The sequence below is a fragment of the Brassica oleracea genome, chromosome C9, assembly GCF_000695525.1.
Source record: "Brassica oleracea var. oleracea cultivar TO1000 chromosome C9, BOL, whole genome shotgun sequence".
NCBI lineage: Eukaryota > Viridiplantae > Streptophyta > Magnoliopsida > Brassicales > Brassicaceae > Brassica > Brassica oleracea.
In genome coordinates, this window is record NC_027756.1 from 26,292,869 (window position 1) to 26,306,445 (window position 13,577).

General features: G+C 35.2%; 2 protein-coding genes across 2 annotated transcripts; both read left to right on the top strand.

Annotated features, from left to right (window-relative positions):
- The first annotated feature begins 4,718 nt into the window (after positions 1–4,718).
- On the top strand, positions 4,719–5,708 carry LOC106315604 (NAD(P)H-quinone oxidoreductase subunit T, chloroplastic). The gene is made up of 2 exons (XM_013753379.1): positions 4,719–5,119; positions 5,186–5,708. The coding sequence occupies exons 1-2, from the start codon at positions 4,812–4,814 to the stop codon at positions 5,607–5,609; spliced, it is 732 nt and encodes a 243-aa protein (XP_013608833.1). The 5' UTR covers positions 4,719–4,811; the 3' UTR covers positions 5,610–5,708.
- A 4,285-nt stretch (positions 5,709–9,993) lies between these two features.
- On the top strand, positions 9,994–11,068 carry LOC106314664. The gene is made up of 2 exons (XM_013752499.1): positions 9,994–10,122; positions 10,226–11,068. The coding sequence occupies exons 1-2, from the start codon at positions 9,994–9,996 to the stop codon at positions 11,066–11,068; spliced, it is 972 nt and encodes a 323-aa protein (XP_013607953.1).
- Positions 11,069–13,577: the final 2,509 nt, after the last annotated feature.

Consider the following 13,577-nt stretch of genomic DNA (forward strand, 5'->3'; position numbering starts at 1 on the left):
GGGGGGGGGGGGGAACAAGTAACTACATAATATGTGTGAAAGGTAGAGCATAATTTTACGGGATCTTGTAGGAGATGATTGAAGTAGAATTTCCAGAGTTACTGAAGCTGTTGTGTAAAAGGTACAACTGAGTTTTAAAAGATTTTACATCCTCTTCAAATGTGACTGATTTGACCACGTTGTGAACATAAATTTTCGGTTTAACAAATTCGGTGTGGTTGATCTCAGTTCTGGAAGAATCTACAACAATTTCAAGCCTTTCATCTTAGCTTCGCAAGCCGATCAAGTTATCTTCATTCCATACCCTCGGCTCATAGATTCCAGAATTACTTGGTTATCTGCTATCAAAGTTACACCTCGTGGCTGCATAGTCGTTGGAGAAGAACCACCTTTACATCATGAAATGAGTAATAATGAAGTTGATGTACATAAACAACAAACTGATGACATCCTTCTTATTGACCTGCATAACCGTGAATTTGAAGATCTTCTCGACATCAAGAAGCGAGTAATAATGAAGTTGATGTACATGAACAACAAACTGATGACATCCTTCTTATTGACCTACATAAACGATATGATGGATGAAGCATGTGAAGACGAATTTGATGAAAGTGATCATTGTAGTGATGATGATAAATCGAATGATGAATCTGAATATGTTTTTTTATTTGGTTTTCATATGTATATAAATCTATTTAATACTTAATGCATATGTATGTTGTTTGATTATGATACATGTTAAGGGGCTAGAGGGCTTAGTTGGGGTTTAGGGTTTAAGGAAAATGGGGTAAAAGGGATAATATTCAGGGATATTGGTAAGAGACTTGGGGTTTAGGGATTCATTTTTTAGGGATTCAGGTATTATGCTCGTAAATTCTTCGTAATACATAAACGCAAGTCCAGGTGAATTCATCGTAATCTCGTAAATTCATCGTAAAAGGCATTCTTCATGACTTCCTCGTAATAAAAACGCGGATCTTGGTAAATTCCTCATAATCCAAAAACCCGGGGCCTGGTATATTCTTATGAGGCGTTTACGACAAAAACTATTTCTCAACCATTTCGCACCCCTTATCCTCTTCTCGCCCTCTCTAATCATTCCCCACCACCATCCAAAAAGTAAGTTTAGCTTGTTAGTTTAGGTGATTATTTTAGGTAACAGAACTAGAATAGGTTATGAAATTTATAGATTAGGGTATGGAATTCATAAATTAGGTTGCGGTATTTAAACAGATTGGAACTTTTTTTTTAGATTGCTCATAGGAAACGACCCCATTACAGCGAGGCAAATGGCACAGGCGTTTTGCCATCTTGTTCAGCCCCTCGTCTTCTTCGGATCCGGACATAGTCCCCGACTCGCAGAGAGTTCCCGGATGCATTCTCCTTCTGCACCTCGGATGCCTCCTCCGGCTGCTCCCATTGCACCACTGATGCCTCTTCCTGCTGCACCAGACGATGCGCCCCTGCCCCTGCGGCCGGAGTTCATCCGGATTTGCTGATGCGCCAGGTGCACCTTATGATATACCGTCTAGGATCTTCTTGCCCAGACTGGATGAGAAGGTTTAGATATTTTGGACCCCGATCGACCATGAACTTTCTGGTACGTATTTTGCTCCATTAATTTTATAGTTTACATAATTAAGTTCTACAGTATTAACGTTTTTACTACTAACTTTTAGGGTAGGACTTGACAATCGTGTTGGACGGAGCATTTCTGACACCCTTAAAAGGTATTTTATCGAGCCCCATCCGAACTGGACTTTGACACCGGAGGACATTAGGACCACGTGGTTCAAATATTTTGCGATTAGTTTTTTTTTTTAATTTTCCAAACAGTTAATTTAATTAATTATCCTAATATTATTGTTAAATTTGTTTGTTTTAGAAAAAATGACATTGGACTTTAGCGATCAATGGGAGGGTGAAGGCGGAGTTTGTTGCAAAAGTAAAAGACCTGCTTAACAGACACTGTCTCAGACTTGAAGGACCAATTGGAGATCCACTGTTATGAGGGGAAGCCCACCACCATCACAAAGAACGTATGGGATGGGTTCATCGTGTATTAGACGACGTCCACTTGGTCTGAATCACCTTGCAGTGCTCCACTTTCTGTAGGCCGGGGTAAGCACGGTAATTTACCGATGCTTCACACTACCGGGCAAAATTCCCACGACGGTATCCATCTAGAGACTGTAAATGTTTCCATAGAATATAATTTCATGCCTTTTATTTTAATTATATTTTTACTTCTATCTATTTTTAGGCCAGGAAGACAAGACTCCTACCTTCTAACTGAACTATTCAAGCATACCAACCAGTGATGAGTGTGATTTTTGTGGATCCTAACTCAAAAATAATCTGCCACAACGTGGCTTATCAGATTGAATAGAACAAGATGCAGGTTACCCGTCACGTTGTCCACACATGAGGTGGACAACATCTTTGAAGAGGTAATCTATTTACTTTAATTATTTTTAATATTTAATAACTAGATAAAATTTAAATTAATGTTTTCTTTATTTTCAAGGCTGTCACTAAAAAAAGAGACGGATGTTGGGAATAGGATACATCAACGATGTCACAAGGGCGAGATCGTCCTATTCTTAGAGACGGGAAGAGGAGACGTCTCAGATGCAAACTGATTTGACTGAGACGCAGACTCGCTTGGAATTCCTTGAAAGTCTTCTCGACGTTTTGGCGGTTGGAAACCCACAAATCTAGAGGGTGTTGGAGATTAGACGACAGGAAAGCGGGATTCCACATCCCGTTTGGCGGAGGATGAGGCAGAGTTAGCGAGTAGGAGAAACTCGGACTACTTCGACGGCGTCCAACCTAGCGTTGTTTTTTGTTTGTTTTGTATTATAAACTTAAATATTAAAAAATATTTATTTCATGAAATATTTATTATTTTATAATTTTAAATTTTAATTTATTTAAATTTAAATTTTAGTTTAAATTTTAATTATTTAAATTTATTATGAAAAAGTAAATTATACAATCCAAGTAAATTCGTTGATAATTTTACGATACTTTTATGTAGAAGACTTTGTTCAATACTCATAACATTTAGAACAATTTTACAAAGATATACTTGTAAAATTTACAGAGAGTTTAGAATGAATTTCTAGTTACATCGTCGTAAATATTTATGAAAGAGAGCGACGAGTTAACGTTCAAAGTTCACGACTAATTTACTAGGTGTTTATGACGAAACTTAACCACACATTTATGACGGATATGTCTGATTTGTGTTTATGACGAAAACAATTCTTTGTAACCTTAACAAAGAATTTACGATGAATCGTTTGTTACGACGGGAGATTTAAGATAAAACTGTGATCGTCGTAATACTCCAATTACAATGAATTAACACGGAAAACCGTTGTGTAATGCCTATGTTTTCTTGTAGTGTTGGAATGGAGGTATAGGGTGGCCAGTTAGGCAGGCTTTCAGTTGTGCCCCCTGGACAGCGGCTGTATACAGCGCAGCGAGTAATCGGTAGTAGTTTTTCTCGTCTCCTGTGATTTAGTAAAACCAAATGGAGAAGACAACTTTAGTGCTCGAATATTTGTTTCTTTAAGTGAAAAATCTAACAAACTTTAATTTTAAGAACATTTCTACAATAAGGTATCATTATAATCTTACACAAATTTGCATGTTAATATAATTTGCATATAAATATTAATAATACCAAATTTGATATCACTGAAATTATAAACTTTGTCTAATATTTTTTTAGTTTTGATGTTTTAACTAAACCTGCATAGAACCATTAACAAAATAATGATTTCTATGAAATATTATAGACGTCTTAGTTAAAGAATTTGATGTTGTATTTCCAGCTCGAAGAAATATCCAATTTAGAAATCTTGAAAACTTTCCATATTCGCTATTTCCTTCAATTCTATACAAAAGATAGACAATTCTCTTGGATTTTGAAGTATAGGTATCAAATCCTTACTATCTGTTCCAAAACACAGACGTTTGAAATACCAAGTCATACATTTCACTGTGCATAAAAGTGCATCTTCTTCCACATGTAGTGGCAAGAGTCTTCTCTTAACGTTTCTGATTCCTAAAAGCTGAATTTCTTTTGATGAATCTTTCTATGACCAACCATAACCGCTGAAAGATGAATTTTAACTCCAAAAACGATTAACTACACAAATACTATACAAACTTATGGCTTAAGTTAGTTGAGTATTTTAGTTTGATTCAAACTCTCTGGTCTCTCCAGAATTCGTCTAACAATTTATGTCTAACAGTCTCTAAATATATCCCCATTAATAAATAACTTATATTATTAAATTAGTAGGTTATAAATATCCTCTTTAATACATTGCTTTCTGGAATCAGTTTACCACAGAAAATTAGTGTAACTAAAATCCAACTATAGAAAATTCAGTTCAACGAAGTTCAAAAGAAAAAAAAAGGAATCAGTTAACACATTTTTTTCTGTTGAATAGCTTATGAATATTTGTATTTTATTTATTATTTATGGCCATATACAACAGTTCTAAGTGATGTTTAATGATGATATATTTGGTCCGCAAATAATATATAATTTTAAAAATATTCATAAGCTATCCAACAGGGAAAATGTGTGAACTGAATTTTTTATGGATCTTTATTTTTTGTTCATTCATATTCTAGTGGACAGTAGATAGGACAATAAGAGATAGAAACTCTAAGCCACACATATATTGAGGCCATGAGACAAGTTTCCGCGGCCAAACCGTAACCAAAATCATAAAAAAAGAAAAGAGAAGAAACAAGCAACAAACTATTTTGAAACAAACAGTACGCCCATGGCTTCTCCAGCTTCCACTTATGCTCGAACTACATGCATTTGTTTTCCAAAAATCCAAAACAGCATGCAGTTCATTGACAGGATGGGAGCATTTAGAAATATAACGAGAAGAAGGGTGAGGCTTATTCACGCATCACAAGGTCCAACAAAACCATTGCCTGGAGTAGACACAAGAATCCACTGGGAAAACCCGGACGATGGGTGGATAGGTGGAGGATCCGACCCGATCAAACCTGATGATACCAATCTTTTCAGTGATGACAAATTTGCTGAACTAATCAAAGATTCTTTTGATTCTCATTACCAGTAAGATCTCAAGATACTTGTATTTTTTCCAAATCGAATTATAAATGGTAACTGTATCATTGTCAGATTCTTGGGTGTTTCCACGGATGCTGATCTTGAAGATATAAAATCTGCTTACCGGAGATTATCGAAAGAGTATCATCCAGACACAACTTCATTACCACTTAAAACAGCTTCAGACAAGTTCATGAAACTAAAAGAAGTCTACGATGTTTTGAGCGACGAGGAGAGTAGGAGATTCTATGACTGGACACTGGCTCAGGAGGTTGCTAGTCGTCAAGCTGAGAAGATGAGAATGAAGCTTGAGGATCCGAAAGAGCAAGAATTTCGGAATTATGAATCTATACCCGATATGGTTGATCGGTTAGGTGGAAGGAACATGGAGCTTAGTGATCAAGCCATGACCGCTCTTACGTTCGATGTTTTGATCATTGTATTTGCCGTTTGTTGTATAGTGTATGTGGTTGTCTTTAAAGATCCTTATTACTAGGTAAGGAGCTATATACAGGGAAGATGAAATTCAGGGAAATCTGTATAGGTGGAAAATGGAACATTTATAGATTATAACATAAGCTGGTTACAAGCGGTCGTCTAGCCATAGTTAGATTCGGTGACATCGGTATTTGACAAATTTGTTACTTTGGTCTGGGCTCAATATCAATGAAAAATGTTAGTGAGGAAGAGACTAGAACATAAATAGTAAAACGTAAATGACACTAGTTTTTTTTTTTTCAAATTCATAGAACAAGAAAGCAAATTAGACCAATTTGGTAATGCATAAATTATGTACAATTCTCTTGAATTACCATCGTTTCTATTACAATAAAAAATTATTTAGGATAACTCAATCATAAATTAAAACTCACCGTCTAAAATTCGATCTATTAGGATCACATGACTCTGAACTAAACTCCCTTTGAATCTACATTCAATCTCTCTGAAAATAATTCACCAACTATGTCATCACCTAATGCAGAGCAATAACACCAAAATCTTGATCACACAAGCGCCAAATACATATCTCTCGGTTTTCTTATTTTGCATAGACAATTTTCTTCGTAAAGACATGTCTTCCTTGTATACCATATATAAACTTGCTACTCAAGATCTTCCGGAGCACTTTAAACAACTTTCCTTTCTCTTTAATGGAAAACTTACTCTTCAAATTTCCATGTATGTTTATCTTCAAGCACATGTTCTTTTTTTCTCTTTTCAAGCTTAACAAGTCTACGCACATTACAATACACAAACTCTAACACAACCCATCTTCATGACACACACATGTAATACCTCATGTAATACTTTGCGAACTAATACAAAACCTTATATAAAACTGCATCTTCAATTTGCCCCTTTTTGACTTTGTATGTGAGCTCATAAACTTTAGATGGAAAAAAACATCTTCAATCACTCCCTATGAATCACATAATGGTCAAAACTAATATGAAGATCGGCATCTGATATTTCATGGTTTGTACTGGTTTTTGACCATTATATAAGTCTGGTTTTAGAGTGTTTCGTATATATTTCGAGTCGTTTTAGAGTCATTGTATATTTAGGTACGTTTTGGACAACATTGCAGCTTCTGGAGCAATTTGGAGACTGGCGGACCATGAACCTTCAAAGATCTAGTTGGAGTCAATTTCTAAGTCTATGTGTTAATCGGCACCACCCTTGGCCTCAGTCGTCACCCTCCACTTTTTACGAGACATTCCAATTTTGAAGATATTAAAAATTTCCAGAAGTTTTATTTAATGGCAAAAGAGCCCAATTTGTGTGTTTAGATTATATCTTAATTTTTAGAGTTTTTGTAACTTATGCTTGGATACTGAGAGATTAGAGCATGGAGCTTTTTGGAGAGAGAGATCTGAACTCATACCTGTTGAGAGAAGATTTTGAACTATTTTTTTTACTCTATTATTTAATTACGCAATTGATTCAGATTTGATTTGTGTTTTCTTGCTCATGACTGAGTAGTACCATTTTTAGATTTAGGGTTCTTCAAAGGTTAATGAATGAATGGTTTGACTCGATTGAATTGTTAGGGTAGTCAATTAGTTTTTCAGCTAAGTTGTTCTTAAAGCTATTAGATTCTAGAATAATTGATAGATGAGACAACATGATTAATTACCTGAACTGAATTTAGATGAGTTAAATTACGTATCCCCAAATTATGTCTAAATTACGGATATTTGGTTTAGGAGTTTAGTAAACTAATCAAATACTAGAATTTGACCCGCGCAACCGCACGGGTGTTTGTTTTCACTTTATTATATATATATATATATAATAAATATTTATACTATTTTTCAAACACAATAATATGTTGTTTATATTTTTTTTATTAAATTAATTATTTGAAATTGTCATACGTATTTGTTACTTTTATTATATATCTATTTAATTAGATTTTCGGTTCATATATTAGACGAACTAAGATATACAAAGTTCAACACATTTCAAATTATTTTTAATTTAACTTTTATATTGTTAAAACTAAAATTTTATATGTAAGTTTTCAGTTTATGTTATAAAAAATATAATTTAGTAGTTTTATTTGATATTTATAACAATTTTAAAATATTTATATACACTAATTTTTAAGCATTTAGTATTAGTTGTCTCAACATATGAACAAAGGATTAATCTGAATAATATATGGTAAAATATTCATATACACTAATCAACAGTTCGGTGACTTAAAAATCTTTTAAATTGGCAAATATAGTATGATAACATATCAAATGAGTCATTCCAAATTAGACTAATCCAATTATAAACAGCCAAAAAGTAGTAACTGGTTTTTTCCAGGGAAATTAAAGTGTATATTTTTAATTGGTGGTTAGGCTTATTTTTTTTTTTCCTATGTCTCATCTTCTTTCTTTAGCCTCATGATCAATCCTCCAGCTCTAAGAACAAAAACACAGTCTATATGAAATGTATGAGGAATCTAAGACAGTTAAACGTCACATTTGCAACAGATTGTTCTCAATTGGTGAAGATGGTTTCTGAACCTGAAGAGTGGTCAGCCTTTGCAAGTTATTTGGAAGACATAAAGTTATTGAAGGAAAGTTTCAACAGTACAGAGCTCATTCATATACCACGGACGCAGAATTCAAGGGCGGACAGTCTAGCACGCAGTGCAAGAAATCAACCGTCTTTTGTTGTCCATATGGACGCGGAGCTAATAGTTTGGTTTACAAAGTCTATATGAATCTGTTTGTTGTTGACAAAAAAAAAGAACAAAAACCGAAGCTGCAAAAATTATTCCTTGTTTCACACGAGATGATGATTTCGTGTGAGTATGCTTGATAAAAGGTTAAAATCTTTTTCGTTTGTATAGTCTCATGAATATGATTTACTATTTGAATGTAAATAGTAAATTTAGGAAAATAGTATGTTTGAACAGATTTTCTTGAACCATAATTATAGGTTTATCTACTTAATGGCACGAGATTCTTAGTTTATTCTTTTGGATAATGCTGTACAATATTTTTATACATTAATGTTAGGACAGTTAAGGTGATATTAATATAGGACAACTAAATGAAATGAGTTCCTGATGGATGTTCCAACTTAAAATATCACACATGAAATGAAGTTGTGACTTCTATTTTAATAGATAGATGTTTTTAATGCTTATATGGATTATTTTAATTGGTAAATAGATTTGGGATTCTAGGATATAGACAGAATTTGGTTTTTGAATTCAAGCTAAACAATAGAGAATGAAATATAGTAAATAACAATTAAAACATGCAGGTTGTAAGTTATCAGAGACGGGAGGTGTTAGACTCAGGGAAGCTCGCAGGTATTTCAGAACTGCAGACAAGATAGATTATCAAGGGTTTAATTTAGATTTGCTTTATCAAACTCAAACAGTAGTCAATCAACTCTCGTTGCAGAGATTACCTAATGTCTAAATCCTAGAATTCCAAGTCTCATTGCGAATTCAATTATTTCAGACAATCAATAAACTCAGGTTTGATTATTGCAGTACATAAATATTTAAACCAACTCTCTCTCTGCGAATAAATATTTAGCTCTTCTAAGTTCAGTTCCAAAATTGATTACACTCTCGTGTCTGACAATTATCCTAAGATTAATCGAGAAATTAGCGTTGCAAACAATTTATATGAAGAACTAATAAATTACCCTAACAATCTTATCAAATCTAACAATTCATTCAATAACCTTAAATCTAACAATGAAATTATTCAGACATAGAGAATACCAATCTACATATGTATGAAATGCATAATAGATGTAATTTGAGTTAAAAAAACGAGAGTATACGATCTTCTCTCTGAAGGAGTTCAGATCTCTCTCCAGTCTAAGCCCTCATCTGTCTCTATCCAAGTGTGTCTAACAAAACTCTTAAAAACTTAAAAAAAATAGTCTAAAACCACGATATGGCTTCTTCTGCTAATAAGTGTAATGGATTTTTTTTTTTGCAATATCTTTAAATTCAGCTTTTCTCATGAAACAAGGGGAGTGTCGACCGACACTAAGGTGGGTGTAAATCGAGATTGTCATCAGAAATCGTCTCCGACTTGTTGAATAAGCTTCAACATTACTTGTGTAATAAGTTATTTATTAAGGAAGTAGGATAACTTATCTAATTAGGATTAGAATAAAGGAATTTCCTATTTCCATATGTAATAGGATAGAGAATGACTTCTATTGCCTATATATGTAGATCATCTTGTGTGATGAATCTATAAGGAAGATTACAAGCTTGTTGTTTAGTTTTGAGATAGTTTCTAAACTAAATAAAATGAAGGACAGTTTTATACAAGCTTCACGTTCGTTTACTACGACTTTATTTGGTATTAGAGCGCCAGGTTCTGCTCTTTGAAGTCAAGACATAAACGATGGGTGATACGAAGCCTCCAATGAAGACAAGAGATTCGGTACCATCCGCAGTTGTATGTCCGATGCTATCTTCATCGAACTATACCGTCTGGTCGATGAGGATGAAAGTTTTGTTGAGAGTTCATAAGGTTTAGGAATCCATTGAACCAGGTTCAACGGATGAAGATAAGAACGCCATCATAATAGCACTATTGTTTCAGTCCATACCTGAGAATCTAATTCTACAGGTAGGAGAACAAGACTCCCCCTAACGAGATCTGGGAAGCCATTAAATCAAGAAACCTTGGCGCCGAACAAGTAAAGGAAGCTCGTCTCCAAACCCTAATGAACGAGTTTGAGCACCTAAGGATGAAGGACTCAGACACGATTGATAGCTTCTCTGGGAAGTTATTGGAACTAGCCGCGAAATCAGCCTTCTTAGGTCAAACACTTGAAGAATCAAAACTCGTAAATAAGTTCTTGAATAGCTTACCAAGAAGCAAGTACATTCATATCATACCTTCAGTCGAGCAAGTTCTTGACCTAAACAAGACAACTTATGAAGACATTATTGGGAGACTCAAAGCATACGAGGAACGAATACTCGATGAAGAGACTCATGAGCCATTTGGAAATCTTCTCTATGCAAACTCTAATAAGAGAACAGAGAAGTCAAGAGGAAGAGGCAGAGGTCGTGGTCAAGGCAACACAGGAAGAGGGCGTGGAAGGAGCAACACACGAGATATAAGCAAAGAGAAGAAGGATTACTCTAACATTACTTGCTTCAAGTGTGACAAGAAAGGTCAATTTGCCTCTGTTTGTCCCGAGAAGAAAGATGACCAAGAGCTAAATAAACAGGAAACAAAGGAAGCCGATGTTGTATACATGCACGAGATCGTATTCCTCAACGAAGAAAAGGTCTTACCGAAAGCTATTGAGCAAAATAAAAGAGAAGAAGGAATGCCGTACTTAGATAATGGTGCTAGTAACCATATGACCGGCGAACGATCTTATTTCTATGAGCTTAGTGAAAACATAAAAGGAAAAGTTGTTAAGTTTGGAGATGGATCTTGCGTTGACATCAACGGAAAATGATCTATCCTATTCGAAGCAAATACGGGCGAACAGAAGCTTCTAGCGGATATATACTACATTCAAGAACTCCTGAGTAATATAATAATCTTAGGTCAAGCTACAGAACAAGGATGCAACGTTGGAATGAAGGAAGACTTTCTAACTTTGAGAGACCCTAATTGAAGATTACTTATAAAAGTATTTATGGGGATTGAATCGTTTGTTTAAGATCTCTCTTAAGGTAGGGAAAACTACTTATCTACATGCAAGGATTGATGAAGATCCTTGGAGATGGAATGCGAGACTTGGACACATTAGTTTCCAAACTATGAGGTCCATGTCAACACAAGAGATGGTAATTGGCTTGCCGGTGATCAAAGAAGAGAAGCAACTTTGCCATTCCCTAAAGCAACCGTGTATAGATCATCTCATGCTTTGGAACTTCTACACACCGACTTGTGTGGTCCTATATCACCAACCACACTCAAAAACAATCGTTACATCTTTGTAATAATTGATGGCTGCACAAGGTATATATGGTCAATATTATTAAAGAAAAACAGTGATGCATTTGAAATATTCAGAGCTTTCAAAACGCTTGTTAAGAAGGACGTCAACAAAGAAATAAAAACCCTACGTACGGATAGAAGGGGTGAGTTTACTTTGAAAGAATTCAAGATTTCTGCAGCAACAACGGAATAAGGCGTCACTTAACATCTCCCTATACACCACAACAAAATGGTGTTGTCGAAAGAAAAAATCATACTTTGATGGAGATAACACGAAGCATGCTAAAGGCAATAAGTGTGCCTAACTACTTGTGGGAAGAAGCGGTGAGCCATGCCACGTACTTAATCAATAGAATGCCCACAAGAGTCTTAAAGGGTCAAACTCCATATGAGAGATTGAGAGGAAGAAAACCAAACATTGGCCATATAAGAGTTTTCGGCTGTCCTGCATACGCAAAAGTCGACTCTGTTCACCTCAAGAAGCTCGACGATCGATCACATCCTCTGGTTCACCTCGGATTAGAACCAGGATCTAAAGCTTATAGGCTTTATAATCCAAGCTCGAGAAGAATAGTTGTAAGCAGAGATGTGATCTTTAATGAGAAATCGTGTTGGAATTGGAAGGGAGCCAACAACAACATGGAGATTGAACCTGGAATGTTTCGTATGTCTTGGGGAGTTACAATGGACGACGGTGATGGTCCATTCATGATAGAGAATCAACAAGAAGGTGACACTGCTAAAGAAGAAGAAACTCAGATGTTCGAGCCAGAAGCTGTTGATACGAAGCCGTAGTTTTCTTTTCTCAAGCTCTAAATTCTCCAAAATCTCTAAAACGTACTTAGACTTGAAATAATTTTAAATCAACTCGAAACACATAACAAATATTCAAAAAAGATTTACACTAAGTCAAAAAGTGGTAACAACTATGATATATCATAAATCAGAAAGATAACTAAAACATGAAAAACGTGGGTTTATAAATAAATAAAAGATGCACTGAAACGATCAGACTTTAAACTAGTTCACAAAAAATAATATAATCCGGTCACCAACCAGAATCAGTTCTTAACGTAATTGGATTCGAGAACACTAGACAGTTTCTTTCTCCCAAGGATGAAGAAGTGAGAAGAGACAAAACCTTTTAAAGTTGCTGTTGTCCATTCAATTAATTCAACCATTTGGAACTTTGGGTAAAAAATTAAAAAGGCATGTGATTTAGACATCACGATGTCTCATATTTTCGTCGAGTAGCACCGACATATAGTTTATATGATAATTAAAGAACACCATATATTTTCCATGATTATTAGCCCGTTGTTATCCTCACGACTTCTTAATGCTGAACACAGTGAAGATGTAAGATGTCTGCCCTGAAGTAGTCGCTGACGTAGTTGCTGAAGCAGACGTCGGGTTAAATGGTGAAGACCATGTGGAGTCAAGATGCTGAGCTGGAGTCGTGTAGACTTGGAGAGTAAGGGAGTATCTTGGAGATATGGAAATAGGAATAAACTTGAGGAGCAAGTTTATGACTAAAAGAAAGATGAATAAGTGCATTCCAAGAAAATGAAAATTGCACTTATTGTTATGGAAGATGTCCATACATGTTGCCTTGGAGATTAGGGTTTCGGGAACATGGAGAATAACTATAAGATAGCTATGGGGTCGTCTGTAAAGACACGTAGGTTGATCTTATAGAGAGAGAGAAGCTCTTGGAGGTGTTCTTGGGTCGTGCTGAAGCAGTGGCTAAAGTACTTGACGGAGAAGAGACATAAGCGGGTAACTTAGGAATCTTTCAGTAGCGTGTTTTAGGGTGTTAACACTAGACGTGTAAAAGCTGAATAAGCAAGTCTTGTAAAGATTGTTTAAAGGAGATTCTAATAAAGCATTGGTGTTTGCTTGTGTATTTGTCTCTTGATTTATCTTCTGCACTACCTTATTGTGTTTGCATCTTGCACTTACAAGTGGTATCAGAGCGGGGCACCTAAGTTACCGGTGTTATCCTGAAGGTGAAGATGGAC